The sequence below is a fragment of the Bos javanicus genome, chromosome 21 (assembly GCF_032452875.1).
Source record: "Bos javanicus breed banteng chromosome 21, ARS-OSU_banteng_1.0, whole genome shotgun sequence".
NCBI lineage: Eukaryota > Metazoa > Chordata > Mammalia > Artiodactyla > Bovidae > Bos > Bos javanicus.
This window is the reverse complement of record NC_083888.1, coordinates 29,632,457-29,657,133: the sequence shown is the minus strand read 5'-3', so window position 1 is coordinate 29,657,133 and position 24,677 is coordinate 29,632,457. Positions and strand designations below refer to the sequence as shown.

General features: G+C 41.1%; 1 protein-coding gene across 2 annotated transcripts in view; it reads right to left on the bottom strand.

The window, feature by feature from the left end:
• OTUD7A (OTU deubiquitinase 7A) overlaps window positions 1-24,677 on the bottom strand; it is a 397,895-nt gene that overhangs the window by 156,973 nt on the left and 216,245 nt on the right. Inside the window, exons 3-4 of one of the 2 annotated variants that reach the window (XM_061394664.1) lie at window positions 9,206-9,300; window positions 7,489-7,643 (exon numbers count right to left, since the gene is read on the bottom strand). In XM_061394664.1, coding sequence (XP_061250648.1) covers window positions 7,489-7,639 — 151 coding nt within the window. In that variant the 5' untranslated portion in view covers window positions 7,640-7,643; window positions 9,206-9,300. Of the gene's footprint in view, window positions 1-7,488; window positions 7,644-8,249; window positions 8,428-9,205; window positions 9,301-24,677 lie in introns of those variants that run through there. The other variant, XM_061394665.1, reaches the window with a different exon arrangement.

Below are 24,677 nucleotides of genomic sequence, written 5' to 3'. Positions count from 1 at the left end.
AGATCCAACCAGTCCATCCTAAAGGAAATCAGCCCTGAATATTCATTGGAAGACTGATGCTGAAGCTGAAGCTCCAATACTTTGGCCACCTGATGCGAAGAACTGACTCATTGGAAAAGATCCTGATGCCTAGAAAGATCAAAGGCAGGAGCAGAAGGGAACAACAGAGGATGCGATGGTCGGATGGCATCACTGACTCGATGGACATGAATTTGAGCAAGCTCCGGGAGTTGGTAATGGACCAGGAAGCGTGGCGTGCTACAGTCCGTGGGGGTCTCAAAGAGTCGGACGCGACTGAGTGACTGAAGTGAACTGAACTGCTACTGTTTCCCTCTGTCATTCTGTGATTCCCACTCTTGTATGTTTTTAACTTTTCTTTAAAAAATTGTATTTTATTTTTAATTGGAGGATAATTACAATATTGTGATGGTTTCTGTTACATCAACATGAATCAGTCACAAACATACACACGTCCCCTCCTCTTAAACCTCCCTCCTACCTCCCTCCCCATCCCACCCCTCTAGATTGTCACAGAACATCAGCTTTGGATTCCCTGCATCATACAGCAAATATCCGTGGCTATCTATTTTATATATGGTAATGTATATGTCTCAATGCTACTCTCTTGAGTCTTCCTACCCTCTCCCTCCCCCGTGGTGACCAAAAGTCTGTTCTTTAGGTCTGTGTCTTCTTCGTTGCCCTGCAAATAAGATCATCAGTACCATCTTTCTAGATTCCATATATATGCATTAATATACAATATTTGTCTTTTCTTTCTGACTTAACTTCACTCTGTATAACAGGCTCTTGGTTTACCCATCTCATTAGAACTGTGTTCAAACGTGTTCTTTTTTATATTTGAGTAATATTCCATGAACTTTTTATTTTGAAATTAATTAATTAATTAAAAACACACAAATAGTTGGTTTTCTTTCACTTACTCTTTTTTAAAAATTGAAGTATAGTTGATTTACAATGTTGTTTGAGTTTCAGGTGTACAGCAAAGTGATTGAGCTATACATACATACATAATATGTATCTATATATACATTCTTTTTCAAATTCTTTCCCCTTATAGGTTATTATAAAATACTGAGTACAATTCCCTCTGCGATACAGTAGGTCCTTGTTGGTTATCTATTTTATATTAATGCATAGTAGTATGTATCTGTTAATACAAAACTTCTAAATGATCCTTCTCTGACTTTCCCCTTTGGTAATCATAAGTTTGTTTTCTGTCTGTGGGTCTGTTTCTGTTTTCTAAATAAGTTAATTTGTAGCACTTTTTTAAGATTCCACATAAAAGTGGTATCATATGATATTTGTCTTTCTCTGTCTGGCTATTTCACTCAGTATGATAATCTCTAGGTCCATTTATGTTGTTGCAAATGACATTATTTCATTTTTTTTACATGAAAATTTGACTAATATTCTATTGTATATATACACCATGCCTTCTTTATTCATTCATCTGTTGATGGACATTTAAGTCGTTTCCATGTGCTGTGTGTACTTAGTCACTCAGTCTTGTCCAACTCTTTGCAACCCCATGGACTGTAGCCAACCAGGTTCCTCTGCCCATGGGGATTCTCTAAGCAAGAATACTGGAGTGGGTTGCCATGCCCTCCTCTAGGGGATCTTTCCAACCCAGGGATTGAACCAGGTCTCTTGCATTGCAGGCAGATTCTTTACCGTCTGAGCCATCAGGGAAGCCCAGGAATACTTGAGTGGGTAGCCTTTTCCCTCTCCAGGGGATCTTCCCAATCCAGGAAATCAAACCAGGGTCTCCTGTATTACAGGCGGATTCTTTACCAGCTGAGCTATCAGGGAAGCCCAAGTTGCTTAAAGTCGTTTCCATAAAAACATACAAATAGTTTAAAAAGTACTACAGAGAAGGCCCATGTACCTTTCACCCAGCTTCTGCCATCACTGAAAATTTTTTACCGTTAGGTCTGAGACCTCACAATGAAAACAGTTTGTCCTTTGAAACACTGACTTTTAGAAAATAATTGACCCAAATAACTGACAACTTAAAGAACCTGCTATGTACAGGGAACCTTGGGCTTCCCACTTGTAAAAACAGAAGATAGTTTGCAGGGTATATGATGGAAGGATACCACATGTGTCTCTCCTACTGAAATCAGCTATTTGCCTGGACACCATGCCTGGAGCAGCTAGTGAGCATCCAAAGAAGTAAATGTAAGCAGGCAGACTGAGGAAGAAAACCATAGAACATGTGGTAATATCGCTTTTTACTTCTAGTCTCTCTGATGTGAACTCATGTAGCCCGGAACCCAGAAGTGGGCATTAGCTCCAAGGGAAGACCTCTACTCTGACTCAAAAAATAAGAAGGGGTATCCAATGTTTAGAGAGTGTAGAAACCTCTTATTTATCTTTTTTTTAACAATTTTTTTTTCATTTCTCTTGTGCCCTAGACCTCAAGCAATCCTGTGGAGCAATGAGAGATGGCAAGAAATCAGAATAGGAAGGCAGGGAACCTTCTTCTCCAATCAGAAGAGCTGTGGATTCCAGTGGGTGTGGTGGGCCCCACTGCTATTGCTCTCCCTCTGGCTTCTGCTCAGCTCTGAGATGGGTACAGCCAAATCAAATGTGGAAGAGTGTGGGGGCAAACAGAGCTTTAGGGTGCTAGCTGTTGGGCCGGAGAGCAGAGTCCCAGGAACCCAGAACTATCAAGGCAATTATGATATGGCAGGGGCTTAGGAAAGCAAACCCTTAAAGTTATTTATGAATTCTTGAGCTGCATGTATATGGATCTGACCCTAAGTAGATTCCAGGGACCTGGAGCAGTAAAATATGGGGCAAACGATTGCCTAAGTCCTAGATTTGCCACTAGGTGTACACCAGACAGATACAATAGCACTTCTCAAAGACTCAACATTGAAACCACAATCTACAGAAGTCTCGGGAAACTGAGGACTTGTGATTTGAACCCTACAGGGTTAATTACCTCCTAAAACAAAATCTGCTATAAGATTCAAACAATATCTGTTATAAGATTAAAAAAACAACCTAAGTCTTAAAACATAATATTCAAAATGTCTAGGATACAATCCAAATTTACTCACCATAACAAAAAACCAAGGAAATATCAACAGCAATGCTGGGATGCCACAGATATTGGAATTATTTGACCAAGACTTTAAAGTAGTTATTATATTTTCCAACAAATAAGACAGAACAAACACTCTTGAAAAATACAGAAAGCCTCAGCAAAGAAACAGAAGGCATAAAGAGGAATCAAGTGGAAATGTTAGAAATGAAAAAATTCAACAACTAAAATAAAAAATCATTGGATGGGCTCAGTAACAGAATGGAGATGGCAGAGGATTCAGTAATTTTATAAGGAGATCAACAGAAGTGAATAATTGACAGAGAAAATATCAGAAAAGAAAATGATTAGAACTGTAGGGATATGTAGGACAGTAACAAAAGGTTTAACCTTTATATCATCGAAGTCCCATTAGGAGATGAGAAAAATGTACAGTAGAAAATCTTTGAAGAAATAATAGCTGAAAGGCTCGTTTACTATTAGAAGGCAATCAATGCAATACATTATATTAGCAATTTAAAGAAGAGAAAGAACTCAATCATATCAATTGATGTAGAAGATGCATTTGGAAAAAAAAAAAAACTGTTCATTATAAAACTCTCAGCAAACTAGGAACAGAAAGGTATTTTCTTCACCTGACAAAGAACATCAACCAAACCCACTCTGCATAACGGTGAAAGATGGAAAGCTTTCCCCCTAAGATCAAGAACAAGGCAAGGATGTTCTTTCATCACTCTTATTCCACATTTTACTGGAGGTTTTAGCTAGTGTAATAAATAGGAATAAGTGAAGAATAAGTCAAGAAAAATAAATAAAAGGCATACATTGGAAAGGAAACAACATAAGTGCAGAAATAGAAACTTTTAAGGAACAGACATACTCACACACTTGAACAAATAACTGAGTGTAGTATAACTATAGGATATAAGAACAGCATGCAAAAATCAATTATATTTTTACATACTAGCAATGAACAATTAGAAAATGAACTTAAACCATATATAGAAGTTCAATCCCTCCCCAAAGATGTATCTTACAAAATATGTATAGGATCTAATATGCTAAAAACTATAAACTGTTAATGAAATAACTCAAACAAGCCCTAAATAAATGGAAAATATGGCTACAACATCTTCATGGATTCAAAGACATAACATAGTTGGCAATGATTTATAGTTACCATAATTCCAATAAAAATTTCAGCAGGAAATTTTATAGATAGAGATAACCTAATCCTCAAGTTTATAGGGAAAGGCAAAAATACAGGCTACTTGAAACACTTTTGAAAAAGAACAAAGCTGAAAGAATCGTGCTGATTTTAAGATTTGCCACAAAGCTAATCAAGACAGTATAGCATTGGCAAAAGAATGGACATACTGATCAATAAAACTGAATTGACATCAATAGTTTCCTATAGACACACTTAGTTTGTTTGTGACAACTATGTAAATGCAATTCAACAGAGGAAGGATAATCTTCAAAAAATGGTTTGAACTGGTCATCTATAAGCATAAAAATGAAGCTTGCTCTAAATCTCACGTGTTATACAAAAATCAGCCCCAAATGAGTCAGACATCACAACTTTTGAGTTCACACAGGAGAAAATCTTCATGACCTGGTTATGCAAAGGTTCTTAGATGTGTCACCCAAAGCATAATCCATAAAAGAAAAAAATGATAAATTGGATTCCAGCAAAATTAAAAACTTCTGCTCTGCCAAGAGCACTGCTGGGAGAGTGAAAAGTCAAGCACAGACTGGGAGAAAATATTTACAAATCATGTATCTGACAAAGGATTTATACTCAGAATATATAATGAACTTTCAAAACTCAACTGTAAAAAAACAGCAACCTAATTTTTCTGAGAAATTGGAAAAAAGCTTGAACAGACATTTCACCAGGGAGAATACACCAATGGAAAATAATGAAAACAATTGAGCATCATTAGTCACTGGGGAAATGAAAAATAAAATGATGAGGAAATGACATTCTAAACCTACAATGGTTAAATTTTTTTAAAAAAGCCAATTGTGGTGAGGGTGTGGAGTAGCTAGAACTCCCACATGTTTCTGATAGAAATACTAAATGGTACTGCACTCTGGAAAACAGTTTGGCCATTTTAGATGTATACTTACCATTTGAAATAGCAATCCCTCTGTTGTGTTTACCCTAGAAAAATTAAAACTGTGTTCACAAAACCCCTGTCCTCAAATGTATCATGCTATGCTATGCTATGCTATGCTAAGTCACTTCAGTCGTGTCCGACTCTGTGTGACCCCCATAGACGGCAGCCCACCAGGCTCCGCCGTCCCTGGGATTCTCCAGGCAAGAACACTGGAGTGGGTTGCCATGTCCTTCTCCAATGCATGAAAGTGAAAAGTGAAAGTTCACTCAGTCGTGTCTGACTCTTAGCGACCCCATGGACTGCAGCCTACCAGGCTCCTCTGTCCATGGGATTTTCCAGGCAAGAGTACTGGAGTGGGGTGCCATTGCCTTCTCCGCAAATGTATCATAGTTCTAGTTATAACTGCAAAAAACTGGAGACAACTGAATGCCTCCCACAGTTGAGTGGCTAAACAGTCCATGGTCCACCTCTACAATGGGTGTATCACTCGGCAAAACAAAGGAACAAACTATAGACAAGCACATCAGCTCAGATGAATCTCAAAATAATTATGCTGAGTGAAAAGAAGCCCATTTGAAAAGGTTAGGTTCTTTGTGACTCCATGTATATGACGTTCTCGAAAGAGACAATACCTAAGTGATAAAGAAATGGAATGGGCATTGCCAGTGGCCAGGGCTGGGGAAGGCATGGGTGTAAGAGAGCAGGAGGAGTTCTTGGGGCTGATAAGATGGTTCTGTGCTCTGAGAGAGGTAGTAATGACACAAATATACACACGTGTTCAAATTCTTAGAACTCTACACAAAAAGTTATTTTCTTGCATTTTCCCTTAAAAAATAAAATTAAAGAAAAAAAAGCTGAAAGCTCTTGCTTCCAGTTGAAGACTAACCACATATCAATGGCAAAGTCAGTACTACCTGCAAAGAGGGCAGCAGCAGACAAGGCCTTCACCTGCTACTGTTTGAGCATCTCTAAATGCTGGTCATGCCACCCACCAAGCATTTACATCGCAACTTCTAATGTTCACGATCACCCTAGAAGGTGGGTTAGGTTCAATGTATAGACAAAAACTAAGGCTTAAGGGAAATAAAATAATCTTCCCTACATCTTTTAGCCAGTAAATTGTCGAGTCTGGACTTATCCCAGTCCTTGTTGCCAATCTCATTGTAAACCTACTTCCCTACATGACTGCTCACTAAAACTAAGAAAAGCAGGGAAAAGCTATCAGGGAAACATTAGAATAGCACTTTGATTCACATACATCACATATATTCTCTAAGCATATTTCATGCTAAACTCCAAGAATGTTTGAAATTCTGGGAGGTTCAGGGAAATTTAGAAATGACTCCCATTTTATCAGAATCCTCCAATAGGGAAGTCTTAATTTTCAACAGGATAGAATATTACCTCCAACAATGCAAATGTACAGTGAGTCATATTTTTCCTTAAGGGAATGAAGGAATCATTGTGACTTACACAATTTGACCAAGTATTTGCTAATTTCACAAGGAGGAATTTATATATTTGGAGCAAAGAGTAATTGTTTATAACTCCTCTTTCACACACATGACTCTCCTGAGAAGCTGTAATCAGTCCTTCCCACTTCTTTCTACTCCACCACAAAAAAAAAAAAAAAAGAAAAGAAAAGAAACTGTAAAAATACGCAAAATAAGTCAATTTTAGAGACTGAAACTAAACATTACTTTTGTTTCATTATAGCTGAATAACTATCTCAAAACATTCTAAATATAGACTAAGCACATTTTTCATGAAGTGAATGATATCCAATCTAAAAGCTTGAGCATGAATTTGCCTTCTTGCTTGTGAATTATTTTCAACTATTTTGATTGCTATTAGGTGTTTTTTTCACCAAAAACCTTGACCTGAAATATTTTTGTCTCAGCTAAGACACAGATAAGCAGCTCAGGTCTTCAATAAAGTGTTTCTTTTTAATGGTTTCTAATTTCTGCTTTACTGAATCTATTCTCTTAAAAAAAAAAAAAAAACAGCCTGATAGACTGTTATTGATAGACTTTGACTCAATATCTAGAAGCTTTAATGCAAAGCAAAACCAAGTGAATGCCTTCTGTTCTTTTCCTATAGAGAGTTGGGTGATCTATTCAATTCCCTAAAGAAAGTCAAGAGTAACAAACCACACCACACCTCATCCACACCCTCTTTGACTTTTTAAGGAGTCTAAGTACCACCCTTGTCAGTAAGAGAAAACTTATCTTTTGTCACTGCGTTGGGGGCAGTTATGGCCAAGAGGGTGGTTTGGGGGACCTGGAGGAGGCCTACCTTCCAGCAGGTCTCTGGCCAGACCAGGTTCTGCCCCCGTGGACCGAACAAAGTCTGACAGGACTGCGTCCATATCAAGAGTCATAGGATCGTGTAGGAGGGCCGCCCAACACTCAGCCGAGGTGGGGTTTGGAAGCAGGCTAGAAACCATCCATCTGCAGGAGAGAACAGAGAGGCAAACGTGATGGAAAGAAGAAACCAGTTCCACTTGGTGTGACACATATCTGAGCCAGTGTGGGACAATGCCTGATTATTTGTGTGCAACAGTAAATAATAAAGGTCAGACTCAAATGTCATTCCCTTTGTAGGTGCCATAGGAGAGAGAGGGCATTCCCAATTCAGTCTTCCTACCCTGAGTGCATGTTTAGCTGCTCAGTCATGTCCAATTCTTTGACACCCCATGGACTGTGGCCCACCAGGCTCCTCTGTCCATGGGGTTTTCCAGGCAAGAATACTCAATTGGGTTGCCATTTCCTACTCCAGGGGAATCCTCTCAACTCAGGGGTCAAACCCACATCTCCTGCATTGACAGGCAGATTCTTTATCTCTGAGCCATTGGGAAAGCCCACTTCCCATCTTAGATTATGTCAATTCCAGTGACAACCAATTGAAAAGAAGATAGACTTGGTTGTTCTAAAATAATCAAACACTTAATGAATCTTAGAGAGATTCATTTAGAGCTGCTAACACTTCCACGAATGTAATTGTGTTGCTGCTATATCCTACCTACATCTTAAACAGTGACCCATCCCCATGCCTACCTCAGTCCTTACTTGGCACTTAGGAAATATTCCACACCAATCCAGAGTCAACAGAAATACTATGCTTGCTAAAGAGGATAAATCATTTGCCATTTTCCCAAGAGTTGTCATACTCACAAGAACAATCAATAAAATTCATAAAGCTCTCAGATTTCCTAGCAGAATAATCCCAGTTAGAGGAATAAAATGTCACCCTGTAGCTTGATCACAGGCTAACTGCACCAGGCAGTTGCTAGGGAGAAACAAACAGTACCTGGCATGTGAGGGTGACTCCCACCAGTAAACTGGTGACACAGTCATGCCTGATAAAAAAAAAAAATGCACCTCTGTCTCCAACAAGAAGGGGTTGGCGAATTACAGTCCACTACTTTGTGAATAATGTTTTATTGGAACCAGCCCTGTCCACTCCCTGTTGTACAATCTGTGGTCATTTTTGCATGTGGCTGAGTCAAGCAGTTAAAATAGAACCTGTAAGATCCACAGAACCAAACATATTTACTATCTGGACCTTCACAGAAAGTTTGCTAAGTATAAATAATGGAAAATATTATCTTGGTGAGCATCTAATTAATTTTGCAAGTAATGGGGGTGAGTTTAAATCCCATGCCACTGATGAGAATCCCCCATTTCTTTTTCACTTGGATGGGCTCTGCTCAAGCGCTAGGTCTGTGCCGACTGCTGCTGCTTTAGAGCCAGAACTGCAGGCCTAATCCCAACCCCAGCTCAGCCCCTCTGATAAGAGGTGACATGCTGTGTTACCTCTCTGAGTCCACCTGAGCATCTGTAAGACTTGGGGAAGTAAGCTCATAGAAGGTGCCAGGCCCTGAAGATGGAGGATTAAGACAGTGGCGTCTGTGATGTCAGACACTCACTGTCCCTACACCAGCTTGCACATGGCTCTGACTGGGGTGTGATTTTTGGGTTGGTATGGCTTGACAATAAGAAGATGATTTGACCTAATGTATATGGTTCCAATTAGGAGATTGCTGTCTTCCTTCTCTCCATGTACCAGGGCCTCGGCCAGGAGAGCCACTTCTTTGGTCACTTCCACCTGGAGGACAAAGCAGAAGATAAGAGCATGTTACTCTCCTGACAGTCAGACAGAGGCTGAGGCTTTGCTTCGTGTCATAGGAGGTGCACCTGGGGCTCGGCCGACTGTCTGAATCAAGTCTGTTTTCTCCTTGAGCACCTGCCTACCAGGCGGCCATCACCTCCCAAACATGGGGGCTTTTGCAAGGCAGGTAGTATCTCAAATTTCCTCTTTGTAACCAGTACTTATATTTCAGAGAGTATCCTTTTCCCATCACAGACCTGTTTTCAACCTTAATAGTAAGTACCCCATCAATACATTGAATCTTGCATATTTTTAATTATTATAACACATATATAACATGAAATCCCATTTTAACTATTTAAGAGTGCATTTCAGTGACATTAAATATATTCTACATTATTATGCACCCATCATCACCACCATCATCTCCGGAACTTTTTCATGTTCTCCAGTGGAAACTCTGCCCCATTAAACGTGAACTCCCTTTCCGTCCCCCCAGCCCCTGGAAACCATCGCTCTACGTTGTTTCTAAGTTTGACAGTTCCAGGATCCTCTTAACAAGTCACGTAACATTTGTCCCCTGTTGACTGGTTTATTTTGCTCAGCATGGGGTCTTCCAAGGTGCATGTGTGTTGTTGCAAGTGTTGGGATTTCTTTTCATTTTAAGGCTCATCTTAGTTGAGGATGCTGTCACAAAATGCCACAGATTGGATGGCTCAAACAAGGGACATGGATTTCTCATAGTTCTGGAGGCTGGCAAGTCTGAGATCAAGGTGCTGGCAGATCGGGCATCTGGTGAGAGCCCATATTCTGGCTGCAGATGCCACCTTCTCCCTGGGTCCTCCTGTGGCAAGGACACAAATAGCAACGTGGGGGCTCCATCCTCACAATCTCATTTAAACCCAGTTACCTCCCGCTGGTTCCACCTCCTAATACCATCACGCTGGGGGGTTAGGGCTTTGGGACATGAATTTTGGGAGGATACACCATGCGGCCACAACAAGGCTGAATAACATTCCACTGTACGGACAGACCACACCTTGTGGAGCCATCATCCGTAGCTGCACACTTGGTTGGTTCCACCTTTGGGCCGCTGTGTATGACTCAGCTTACACCATTTCTACACTTACACCAGGCCCTGTGCTGAGACCGAGACTGGCTCTCACCAGTGCTGTGATGAAGACTCATGCCACACCTCCTCCTCTGTGCCCTGTCCTCTGCACAGACAGAAATTAAAGGGTGGACCTCAAAAGAACTTTTCACCACATTCAAGTATAAACATTGGTGCAGCAAGAGGTTAATGTGCATGTCCCCTTGAAGACTTCTTTCTTTTATTAAAAAACTATCATTTATTTATTTTTGGCTGTGCTGGGTCTTTGCTATTGGATGTGGGCTTTCTCTAGTTGTGGCGAGTGGGGGCTACTCTCTAGTCGTGGTGCATAGGTTTCTCCTGGTGGTGTCTTCTTTTGTTGCAGAGCATGGTCTCTAGGTCAAGTAGGCTTTAGTAGTTGCAGCATGGCCTTACAATCTTCCTGGGCCAAGGACTGAACCCATGTCCCCTGCATTGGCAGGCAGATTCTTAACCACTGGACCACCAAGGAAATCCAAGACTTATTTCTTAAATCTAATGCCCCCACCACACAGAGGCCCCACATTCAAGCACTGTGATGACACAGGAGGAGCCAGGCCAATGGGGACATGGGCTCCCAGCCATCTTGGCCATCCTCACCCCTGCCCCCTCATGCCAGTCCTCCAGAGAGCACTGCTGGGTCCCACGACCCACCCTTCATGGCCAAGGCACTCCTGGCCTGTCCTAACCCTGTGAGGACCAGGGAGGCCATGTCCAGGCTCTGCATCTTGCCCCTGGACAGAACTTCTCTGAGGGTCTTGCCTACTGTCCTGGGGACAGGGGCATGTCAAGCTCTTTCAACTGTGGCTTTGTCTTGGGAGAGGCAGTGCAGTCCAGGGATGGGGCTTGGGCCTGGAATCAGCCTCTCTCAGTGCCAAAATAGCTCCATCACCACTCCTGTGAGGCCTCAGGTATACTGTTTCAGTTTCCTCATTGGTGGATCAGAATCATAACAGTACCTCTTAACTGGTCTAAAGTCTGAAGGAGTTAGTGCATGAAACACACTGGCCCACAGGGCATGCTCAGTAAGTGCGAGCTATTATCCAACCTGTGATGATGAGGACCACCCTCGCCTGCCCAAGTCTCCACTGAGGAGGAGAACTGCTGCCTCTGGAAGTACTGAAGAGCTAGCTTGGATGGCAGAAGGGGTGTGTGCTGCCCTCAGCCAGTCCTGCTGGACATACCAGAAAGCTTGCTAACTGATTACATGTAGGCGTGCACCCAGACAGGTAGGTGCCTGCTCCCGAGAGCAACAGAGGCACCAAGCGCCCCCCCTCCTGCCCCCTATCACTCTCAGACACAGGCAGGGTGACCAACACCCTCTTTCCTGGCTGTACCTCAGTCCCTGAGTCCAGAAAGGCCTGAAAATGCACAGTAGGACCCTGGGGAGAACCCGGGAGGGGATTCAAGGTGACCATCCAAGCCCATCCCTGGGCTCTGTCCTCTCCCTGCAAAATACAGGGCTTTGGCCAGAATATTCTGTTTCTGGCCAATCACTGCCCATGTTCCAAGGACCAGGCCCCTGGCTAGGCATTTTCCTAAACCATGTTGGGGGACATGCTCTTTATCCTTGATAGGTATTTTAAAAAAATAATTGGTACGCTAATTTAAAAAATGTTATACATTTTAACATATGATTTATTTATTTTTAATGAAGTATATATTTGATTTACAATATTGTGTTAGTTTCAGGTATACAGCAAAGTGATTCAGATATATATACATATATTCTTTTTCAGAATTTTTTTCCTTTATAGGTTATTACAAGATATTGAGTACAGTTCCCTGTGCTACACAGTAGGTCCTTGTTATCTATTGAGTAGGTATTTGCATGATTCCTCTCTGTGTGTGAGGTGATGGAGGTTTGAGAAGGGAGAGCTAGGCAGCGCTGTTGAGATGTACCCTGGTCTTTCCCTTGGGATGAGAGCTGTCTCCTGCCCTTGACCTTCTCCTCCATAGGCAGACAGACTGGACCGACAGCTCTCCTGCTGGGAGCCTCTCAAGGGTCACTTGGAAGCCCAGAGCACAGAGGTGCTTCCCCTGCCCTTCTCTCTGGGTCCCTGCAGCCTGGCCTAGCCCCTCACACCCCTGGCTCCCTCCTTCCCTCCCTCCCAGGCCCCTGACTCCACACAGTCACAGTCCCGAGAGGGTGTTCTGCATGCCCACAGGCGCTCTGGACTGCCTGCCACATATGGGGTGTCTCCTGTGTGGCTCCCCTCAGTGTCCTGCTGACCCCTGATCAACCCTAGCCATGCTCGGCCCCAGCAGTGCTGCCTGAACCCCTGCAACAGCGTAAACTCTGTCACACTACATACACAGGAACCCCAACCAGAGAAGACAGAAGCAACTGCCACAGAAGAGGGCCTCTTGACACACCGATTTCTCAGGCTCTCCCTTGCACATGCACACACACACAGCACTGTGGGTGTCACATGTGGAGGCTGGGGGCCTGGCTCATTCCATGCTTTGGGAAATATGGCTAAAACTGCACTCTCCTCCCATTTTATTACATATTAGGCTTTCGTTTCTAATTAAATCAGCAAGTTGATGTCAAGTTTAAATGATAAGTTCCTAAGGTTTATACAACCAATTAAAACAAAGGATGGCCCAGCTTCCTAGAAAGCACTCCAAGCATTTGTCCCTTTGCTTGGGTAAGTTAGTTTCATTACATACGAGAATGTGGGCCAGTTTTGGATTTCACCCTGAGAACGCCCAAGGTTTCGAACCAACAAATGCACAACACCAAGAGTGAACCTCAATGGACATTATGGACTTTGGGTGATAAGGATGTGCCAGTGTCAGTTCATCGATTGTAACACACGTATTGCCTTGGTGTGGGATGCTGACAGAGGTGGAGGCCATGTGTGTGGGGACAGGAGTTACATGGTAACAGTCCACACCTTCTGCTCAGCTTTGCTGTACACTTAAAACTGCTCTGAAAATTATCTATTAAAGGGTTTTATTTTTCATATTGAAAGCACTGATGCAGTTGGACTTGATCTTGGTGTATCAAGTGAGGAATGGATTCAATTTTAGCATTTTACCTGTCTATCCAACTGTTTCAACACAACTTAAGAGCAAAACCCATCAGTGGGGAAGCCCTTCTAATCTCAGATGCTTTCATTGCTATATGGTATGTTTGCATATGCAATTGGGTCTATTTCTGTATTTTTCTGTTTAAATTATGCCTTGGCTATTGTTTAGTCACTATGTCATGTCCAACTCTTTTGTGATCCCAAGGACTATAGCCCAACAGGCACCTCTGTTCATGGGATTTCCCAGGCAAGTTACGGGAGTGGGTTGCCATTACATTCTCTGGGGATCTTCTCAACTCAGGGATAGAACCCGCATCTCCTGCATAGGTAGGTGGGTTCTTTACCACTGAGCCACCAGGGAACCCCATATTTATGCCTAGATATCCATAAAAGGTATCTTTTCTCCCAATATGTGTGTTAACTGGTTATCATATTTCTTAAACAAAACTATTGACTTCTGGTTGTTAAATTTATATCCTGCTCTTTTACGAAATTCTTACTTAGTGTTTATAGAAATTTATCCGTTGGTTATTTATTCCCCCTTATTTTTCATTTTGCTAGATATACAATCACATCTTATGCAAACAGAGATTATCTTGCTCTGAATTTTCAGGTTTTAACCCTCTTTCTTCTCTTGCTCTCTTTCTCTTGCTCTAACTTCTCTTTCTTCTCTTGTTCAGTCAGTTCTCTGAACTAATTCAATATACTATTAACTATTCATAGAGGATGGGCATTTTTGCTTTTCTCCTAACTTTAGTAGAATTGCCACACTGAGTAAGATGCTGGCTACTGACTTTTGGGCTATACACATATTCGTACATACCTTTAGAAAGTACCCATATACCTTATTTAGTAGCTTTATTATGGATGGATGTTGATTTTCACATAATTTTTTTTCTTAATATCTATTAATATAATGAATTCTATCAATTAACTTCTAATATTAAGCTTTATTCATACTTCTAGAATAAATAAATCTTTAATCATTTGTTGGTATTTCATTTCCTATGTGCGTTTTTCTTCAGTTCACTAGTTTTTATTTAAAACTCCTATTTTCATATTAATGTATTAACTTGATATATGGCTTTTATTTTTATGTGCAATCTTTTGTGTAAATTTGACAGTTTTATGGTTAACATCCTATATACAGAGCAAAACCATAGGCTTATCTTCTTTCTCAATTCTCTTGCAATGGCCTAAGTAGTACTGGACTCACCTGGCATTTAAATGTTAGGTAGATATTCCCTGTGAATATTCCCTGTGAATCAATCTATTCCTGATGCTTCTTCTGAAGGAAACCCTTTACAACTTTCCCTATTTATTTTTTTCTGTGGAAATTACTGTTTAGACTTTCTGTAGGATTCAATTGTGTTAGACTGTATTTTACTACAGATTTAACCATTTCATCTTGGCTTTCCAATTTATTTGAAAGGAGCTGGACAATGAAATACATTCTTCCCGTGGGTGTAAATTCTCTCTATAGCTAAACGAGGAAAATAACTACGATTTGTCAAGGGCCCAGGATGACACGGGGTATACTGAAGACTTTATAGGTGGGTTAACTCTCATTCAGACAACAACTCCACAAGGCAAGTGGCTCTGTTCCATCTTACTGAAGATCAGAGAGCTCAGTAGCAGAGTTATGACTCCCACAAAGACCCACTTAGACCTAAGTTCACTGTTCACCAACCCTTTATAATGGTATGGGGCCTTCAGACATTCCGAGGTCCAAATGTCCAGCACCTTTAAAACACAGCACGTGCATCAGTGTATGATCAGAAGTAAACTATTTCCTTAGTAGACACTCAGTCATACATTTTAATGATTTTTCTCCTAGGATGGAAAGATGGAAAAAAGTCTCTCCTAAAACTTATATTTTTGCTAATAGTACTAAGTGTAGGATCTACTGAGGTTTTCTATTGTGTACATGGAAATGACACATTAATAGGTTAAGTCTCTAAAAATCTTCAACAGTTCTTAGTATGGGAACAGATGTATAGGTATCATCACACTAAGGCTCATGAACCCCAAAGAGTTACAGACTGTTCTTTCCATGCTGCTTCCTACCCTGGACTCACATTAAGAGAAGACGATTAGAGAATCCACAAGGAATAATAATCACTCATTTTGAAGATAATACTTAAACATGGAAGTAAAGTTTTAAGGCCACAAGACATGGCATTATTTATTCTCACTTTTAGAGGACAGTAATGTCCATGGAACTGTGGAGGGTGCCCACATCAGGAATGATCACCTTCTAAGGGCGCTTGGATGTCAGAACATTATTTGCATCCTTGAAAATCTCCAGCAGAGCTTCCCTGCACAATTCAAGCCTTCAGCATTGGAATGCTTGCAAGATTCCCTTGCTTTAAAGGATTTATGCTTTTACTCTCCAGGCTCACAAATCTAGCTGTTACACAGGCATAAAATGTATGTCTGAACCAGACCAATGTGCCATCAACAAGGGTTTAAAAAGATCTAAACAACTCATTAATCAGATTTATACTTCCCCTGTTGATTTTAATCATTTTATCCAGGTCTTCTGGGAAAAGGTATATCTGCTAACAAGTTAAAAGAGTCTTAAAAAAAAAAAAAGCCTAAAGGGTCAGGCTCCTTCCATGGTCTCACTGACATGAAAGGAACACTTCAACTATGTGTGTGGGTCCTGGGCTGCCACTGCTGACCTACGTGCCTCCTCGTCTCTCTCTGTGAGGGTTGTCCCGAAGGTCAGGGTTCCTATTTTTTTGCACTAACATCACCACAAGTTGGAATATACCAGATGTTAAATAAATCTGCTGAGTGAACAAATAAAATAAAAATACTAAATCCAAGTTCCTACTCCATCTGATGGGTGTACATGAAAATAACCATTATTCAACTTAGAATGGTATAAATGCTATAATATGATTTATAAAAAAAATTAGGATACTAGAAAGAGTCAGTTCCTTCTGCCTGGCAGAATGAAAAGGCCAAATGTAGGATGAGTTTTTGAGGATTTAGGAAGGCTGAATAGAAGACATTCCAAGCTGTATGGACACTGAGCACAGGCCAAAAGGCAAAAACACATCTGTATGTCTCTGGGTCCAGAGATACCAGAAGCAGGAGAGCTATGGGCATGGTGACTACAGGTGAAGGTCAGGGTCAGACCTGTGGGCTGTCAAGGTGAGAAGCTAGATTCTAACATGAGGCCAGTAGGAAACCACTGGGAGTTTCTGAGTAGAGAATGGACATGTACTGTGCTAGGCAAACAAAGACACAAAGATTTGGTAACAGTGAAAAATAGATCAAGAGTGTAGAAAGAAATAGGAAAGTACTCATTCATTTTCTTAGATGTTGCCTACTCCATACCTACTCACCTACCACTGGTAAAGTCTTGGTTTATCAGGTTGCAGTGGAGAACCTTTGACTTTTAGAGACTGACAATATTCCTAGTACTGGGTAATGAATCCAAATGGTTCAGAGTTGGTCATTGAAATCTCCCCTCCTTGAACTCAGATTCACCAATCCGGATGCAGCTGCACTGAATGATTCAGGTCTATGTGATAGAGACAGGAGTCAACCGTGTTGAGTTTATGGGAAAGCCGTTGCTTCCCTGATAGAAGCGGTCAGGCTTAACTGACATAGTCCTTTCCCACTGGCTTTCTTCCTTCTTTCTGCCTTAGGCAAGGAAATACCATCTCCAAGTATATCTGCCATCTTCGGTCTTTGAGAAAGCCAGAGGATGACCCAACATGCAGGTTGGTGGAGTAACACGTCCAATCCTGATGGTAACACTGAACTTTGCCCAGGCCCTAGACTTCACCCCTCTGGACTTCCCATCATTCTTCTCTAATAAATACCTACCAGTTCTAGCCAAGTAAGTCAAATGCTTTGTGATTTATAGCTGACCTTAGATTCCTAGTTGCTACATAAAGGGAGAATAATTCAGATGTCAAAATTAGAAAAGAAAGAACAGAAAAGAGAAAAAGTCATGGGCTAATGACTGTGTGGATCACAATAAACTGTGGAAAATTCTGAAAGAGATGGGAATATCAGACCACCTGACCTGCCTCTTGAGAAATCTGTATGCAGGTCAGGAAGCAACAGTTAGAACTGGACATGGAACAACAGACTGGTTCCAAATAGGAAAAGGAGTACATCAAGGCTGTATATTATCACCCTGCTTATTTAACTTCTATGCAGAGTACATCATGAGAAACGCTGGACTGGAAGAAACACAAGCTGGAATCAAGATTGCCAGGAGAAATATCAGTAACCTCAGATATGCAGATGACACCACCCTTATGGCAGAAAGTGAAGAGGAACTAAAAAGCCTCTTGATGAAAGTGAAAGTGGAAAGTGAAAAAGTTGGCTTAAAGCTCAACTTTCAGAAAACGAAGATCATGGCATTCGGTCCCATCACTTCATGGGAAATAGATGGGGAAAGAGTGGAAACAGTGTCAGACTTTATTTTTCTGGGCTCCAAAATCACTGCAGATGGTGACTGCAGCCATGAAATTAAAAGATGCTTACTCCTTGGAAGGAAAGTTATGACCAACCTAGATAGCATATTCAAAAGCAGAGACATTACTTTGCCAAGAAAGGTCCGTCTAGTCAAGGCTATGGTTTTTCCTGTGGTCATATATGGATGTGAGAGTTGGACTGTGAAGAAAGCTGAGCGTTGAAGAATTGATGCTTTTGAACTGTGGTGTTGGAGAAGACTCTTGAGAGTCCCTTGGACTGCAAGGAGATCCAACCAGTCCATTCTGAAGGAGATCAGCCCTGGGTGTTCTTTGGAAGGAATGATGCTAAAGCTGAAACTCCAATACTTTGGCCACCTCATGTGAAGATTTGACTCATTGGAAAAGACTCTGATGCTGGGAGGGATTGGGGGCAGGAGGAGAAGGGGACAACAGAGGATGAGATGGCTGGATGGCATCACTGACTCGATGGACGTGAGTCTGAGTGAATTCTGGGAGTTGGTGATGGACAGGGAGGCCTGGGTGCTGCGATTCATGGGGTCGCAAAGAGCTGGACACGACTGAGCGACTGAACTGAACTGAACTGAATGTCATTTATAAACATGGATGAAAACCTTAAAAGATGGGTAAGTGAATCCAACTGTAGAAAAAGACAGAGAAAGACAAAGGACTCTGGAGCCCTAGCCCCAATAGGATAATGGAGATAAGGGTACAGGGAGATTCAGAAGGCAGGAAGGCAGTCCTGGGGATTCGTGGAATTGCCATCCCTGAAATGCTTACCCCAGACTCATGAGAGAGAAGCAAAATTTCCCTCCTACTAAATTCCCTATTATTTCTTCTCTCTGTTACTAACAGCCAAACATGATCCTAATGTGAGTATGCTATATTAACACTTTCCAGAAGGAAAACCATATGATCATCTCAAAAGATGCCAAAAAGCTCACATCATTCATTATACAACTCAAAATAAACCAGGAATAGAAGAAAACTTCCTTTACTTATTAAAGGGTATTCCAAACTTATAACAATTATCCTACCTAATAATACAAACTTTAGAAGCAGTGCCATCCAAATTTAGAACAAGCCCATGACCAAGTCTTAGAACAAAGAAGAACATTTTAAATGACTGGAACAAGACCAACATAAAAAAAATCAATACCTTTTTTACATACCAACATTAGCCAATTAATCATTTTTATAAAAAACAAAAGATCCACTTCATTAAAAGTTTCTATAATTAACTAGGGTTCACACATCAAACATGAAATAAACTCTCTGTTTGGACAGAAAACAATATTTAAGGCGAGAAAGAAAACTAAAAGGATGGGAAGACTATTTTTAAGATTCTAATTCATACCATAACTTCAATACCACCAGAACAGACCTGTTATGGAATATGACAGTTTCTAAAACAAAGAAGAATAAAGAAGCAAGAAATTCCAAAGCACTTTTGATAAAGATCAAAGTGGATTCAGAAGTCTGTTCTACCACACATCAAACATAAAAGTACTGTGATTAAAGTAGTGTGGAAAGGGGCAGACAGAGAGACCAGGGAGAGGATGGAAAATGTGTGTGTTTATGTATAAAATAGAATGAGAGAGAAAGAGAGAGGAGAATAAGAAGGAGGAAGGGGTGGGGAGGGGGAGGAAGAGAGGAAGAAGAACAGGAAGCAGAGGAAGAAGGGAGAGAGAGGGAAAAGGAGGAGGAGAGGGAAGGAGGAGAGGAGAGGTGAGATGGGGGAGGGAGGAAGGGAGAGAGAGCTCTCCATGCTAGCCACACTGCGCTGACTGACATATGGCAAAAAGTAAAACTGTATTGTGTTAAAGCACCAGAGTTTGGGGGACGATTGTTGTAGCATTTAGCCTGTCCTGACTCATACAGAAAGCCTTCTTAAAATACAAAAAGCAAAAGCCATCATAGAAAAATTTGATGAAATGAATAACAGCGAAAGTGCCAAATCAATAAATAAACTGAATGACAAAACAAATCCTGTAAAAACTTCAAAGTTAGAAGAGGAGAAAATTTTGGAAAATATATAATGAACAAGGAACTGACATTCAGAATAGAAAATGAACATATCCAAATAATTAAAGATTCACAGAACAAGAAAAAATTTGGCAAATCATATGAATGTGAAGTTTATAGGAAGCCCACATGACAAATCAATATATGGAAAGGTAATCAACCTTAGTAACAATGAAGGGAATACAAATTTAAGATAACCATTAACCATGCCCACCCAACCCCTACCCCACAGACTGGCTCCTCAAAAACTTAAGTTTGGAGGGTCTTGAAGATGGCATGGGAAGTGGAGTGCATCTCTCTCCACGGATGCATCAGGAATACATCTTCAGATGTAGAAGATCTCACAGAGCATCAGCTAAGAGTTGGCAGGAGTCCCTGACCACTGGAAAGGAATATATAGAGCCATGCAAAACTCAGTAGGATGAAGGAAGGAAGGGAAAAAGAGGAGGAGAGTGAGCGGGGCTGGATCTGTACCTGGGGACTGAGGGAGCTGAAATCTCCATGTCAGGGCAATCAGTTGGGACAGAGGGAAAGCACTTGAAGCTGTCAGAGAGTGAAACAGCTGATCTGTGATACTCTGAATAGAGTGAGAACCACACAGACAATCCATGCCGTGGCCCTACGTACCTTGGACAGTGACACAAGTCACTGCTGGCAGCAGGAGTGTAGGGAATGGAGAGCAATTCCAGGGCGAGGACTGCTGTTGACTATGGGGTGATGGCCTGAGGTGATGGGAGAGAGGAAACTGGCGGGGAATGCCTTTGGAGGGAAGCCTGGCAGCTATACAGGCAGGGCATGACTGCTGAGTCACGTGCAGGCTTTCTCTTCCCACTTGTTGGCGCCAACAGCTGACCAACAGAGAAAGACCAACAGAGAGGGTGGCCCTTTGAATGCCTGCTGCACCAAGCAACAGAGAAGGACCAGCCAGGGAGGCCCTTTGAATGCCAGCTACCAGAGACTAGTTTTCTAAAAGCACCATATCTTCGACACCTGTGGCTGCTGGCTTCATGGTGCACCTGGTGCCTCTGGGGTCTCTGATGAAAGCAGCCATGCCACCTCTATGCTCGGCCCTCACTGGGGCAGAGTTACCAGAGGCTGGGGAAAATCCCTAATGGTGCGATATCTCCCACACCCATGGCTATCAGCTTCCCTGCAAATTTGGCACTAACAGGGGCTCTGTGATTCAAGCAGCCACACCACCTCCATGCCCGTTGCTCACGGGGCAGTCCCAAATCCTCCAGGACAGCCTCAAGAGCAGACTCCCATGGATGACCCACATGCAGAGGTGGGGATAAAACCACAACTGAGCCCCAGGGGCGGAGTGGCTAAGGAAGAGGACCAAAAACCTTTCCACCAGCTGTAAACGCTGTAGATTAAATCCACATGATCAATTAGGTAGACTCTGATTCTAAGGAATATATAAAAGGACAATGAGTGTTCCCACAAAAGAAAATGCCCTAGCTCTGGAAGCTGTGAAACTGGAGGCAAGAACACTTAGGAGCAGGGCCAGAATAGGTTCAGCTGTCACCACAGTAGGTCCAGAGAGACCAGCCCCCCACCCCCACCCAGTACTGGAGGGTCTCCTAGGGAAGCAGAGGTGGGCCATGGTTCACAGAGGGGGAAAAGATGCTGACAGCTGAGACTCAAGGAAAACATTTATTACTATTCTTATATTTTGATTTTTCTGTAGTTGGTTTAGGATTTTTTTCTTTTTCTTTTTTTTCTCTGTAGCTGTGGTTTGTTATTTTTATCATTATTATCTCTGTTTAGGCTTTTGAGAACTTTTTAAAAAATCACACTTTTAATTGCCTTTACTTCTACTTTGGCTTTCTGCAGTTCTGTGATTTTGTTTGTTTGTTTTTGTTTTGTTTTGCTCTTTTCTTGTTATAGTTATCATTTAATATATATTTATATACATTATTTAACTTTACTTTTCTATTCTTTTCTTTCTTTTTTTCCACTATGTTTGTTAGTTTGATTTGTTTTCTTTGCTTTATTCCTTAGTTGACACTCTGCTTTGGTCTTGGTTTTGGTTTGGTTTTGTTTTTAATTGATTGATAACAATTCTGGTTTCCTTTGCTCACTGGGCCACTCTCTCGGTATGTCATTCACTTCAGACTGTGTTGGTTTTGGTTGTTTGTGTGTATGTGTTTGTGTGTGTATGTTCATGTTTCTATATTCTGTATTTCTGATTTTGCATTCACCATTTATCTGGGGTTCATTTTTTTTTTCTATTTTTTCTGTTTTGTTTTGTTTGTTTAAATCCCCTTTATTGCCATAACAATCAGCTTTTTAGGGGTTTCTTGACCAGAGATTGGGCCTGAACCTCTGGGTTGGGAATGCTGAGTCCAGGACACTAGACTGCCAGAAAACTCCTGACCCCAGGGAGTATTAATTAGTGAGAACTCTCATGAAGGCCTCTGCCTGTATTCAAGACTTGGCACCACCTAACTGCTGACAGCACCCAGCACTGGAAGCCTCACCCAAACAACATGCAAGGCAAGATCACAAACCTAATCATCAGCAGATAGGCATTCCACAGACACCCCAAATCATACCACCTCACACAGCTCTGCCTATCAGAGGGAAAAACTTACCTTCTCCCACCAGAACACAGGCACAAATCCCTCCTGACACAAAGCCTACCCAAGACACTGAAGAAACCTTACCTGCAGAGGCCAGAGACCAAAAGCAAAAGGAACTATGATCCTATAGTCCAGGGAAAGGAAACCTCAAACACAGTAAGTTAGATAAAGTGAAAAGACAGAGAACTACTGTACAAATGAATAAACAAGGTAAAAACCCCTAAGACTAAACAAATGAAGAGGTAATAGGCAAACTACCTGAAAAAAATTCAGAATAATGATAGTAAAGATGATCCAAAATCTCAAAAATAGAATGGAGAAAATGCAAGAATTATTTAACACATTTTAAAAGATCTAGAAGAAATAAAGAATAAATGAACAGTGACAAAAATACAATTATTGAAATTAAAAATATTCTAGACGAAATCAATGGCAGGATACCTGAGGCAAAACAGATAAATGAGTTAGAAGATAATATGGTAGAAATTACTGTTGAAGAGCAGAATAAAGAAAAAAAGAATGAAAAGAATTGACGATAGTCTCAGAGACCTCTGGGACAATATTAAATGTACCAACATTCAAATGGTAGTGGTCCCAGAAGAAGAAGAGAAAAAAAAAGGGTCTGAGAAAATTTTTGAAGAAATTATAGTTGACATTTTCCCTAACATGGGAAAGGAAATAGGAGAAACATCCAAGGAGAAACACCCCGAGACACATTAATCAACCAACAAAAATTAAATGCAAAGAAAAAATATTAAAAGAGGCAAGGGAAAAGCAACATGTAACATACAAAGGAATCCCCATACAGTTAACAGCTGATCTTTCAGCAGAAACTCTGCAGGCCAGAAAGGAATGGCAGGATATATTTGAAGTAATGAAAGGGAAAAATCTACAACCAAGATTACCCAGCAAGGAGCTCATTCAAAATTGATAGAGAAATAAAAAGTTTTACAGACAAGCAAAAGTTAAGAGTATTTAGCACCACCAAAGCAACTTTACAACAAATGCTAAAGAGATTTCTATAGGCAGGAAACACAAGAGAAGGAAAAGACCTACAAAAGCAAATGCAGAACAATTAAGAAAATGTCAGTAGGAATGTATATATAATAATTACTTTAAATGTAAATGGATTAAACACTTCAACCAAAAGACTCAGAGTTGCTGAATGGATACAAAAACAAGCCTATATATATGCTGTCTACAAGAGCCCCACTTCAGACCTAGAGACACATACAGATTGAAAGTAAGAGGATGGGAAAAGGTTCTCTATGCAAATGGAAATCAAAAGGAAGCCAGAGCAGCAATTCTCATATTAGACAAAATAGACCTTAAAGAATATTACATGAGATAAAGAAGAACGCTACATAATGATCAAGGGATCAATTCAAGAAGACATGAAAATTGTGAATATTTATGCACCCAACACAGAAGCACCTCAATACATAAGGCAAACACTAACAGACATAAAAGGGGAAATAGAGAGTAACACAATAATAGTAGGGGACTTTAACACCCTACTTACACCAATGCACAGATCATTAAAACAGAAAATTTATAAGCAAACGTAGCCTCAAATGATACATTAGACCAGATGAACCCAACTGATATCTTCAAGACATCCCATCCAAATACCAAAGAATATACTTCCCAAGCACCCTACTCCAGTACTTTTGCTTGGAAAATCCCATGGACAGAGAAGCCTGGTGGGCTGCAGTCCATGGGGTCGCTAGAGTCGGACATGACTGAGCAACTTCACTTTCACTTTTCACTTTCATGCATTGGAGAAGGAAGTGGCAACCCACTCCAGTGTTCTTGCCTGGAGAATCCCAGGGCTGGGGGAGCCTGGTGGGCTGCCATCTATGGGGTCGCACAGAGTCTGACACGACTGAAGCGACTTAGCAGCAGTAGCAGCAGCATACTTCCCAAGTATACCCAGAACATTCTCCAGGATAGATCACATCTTGGGTCACAAATCAAACCTTGGTAAATTTAATAAAGTTGAAATCCTATCAAGCATCTTTTCTGACCACAACACTATCAGACTAAATATAAATTACAAAAAAACTGTAAAAAATACAAACACATGGAGATTAAACATTATTTTTTTAATTATTATTTTTTTTACTTTCCAATATTGTAT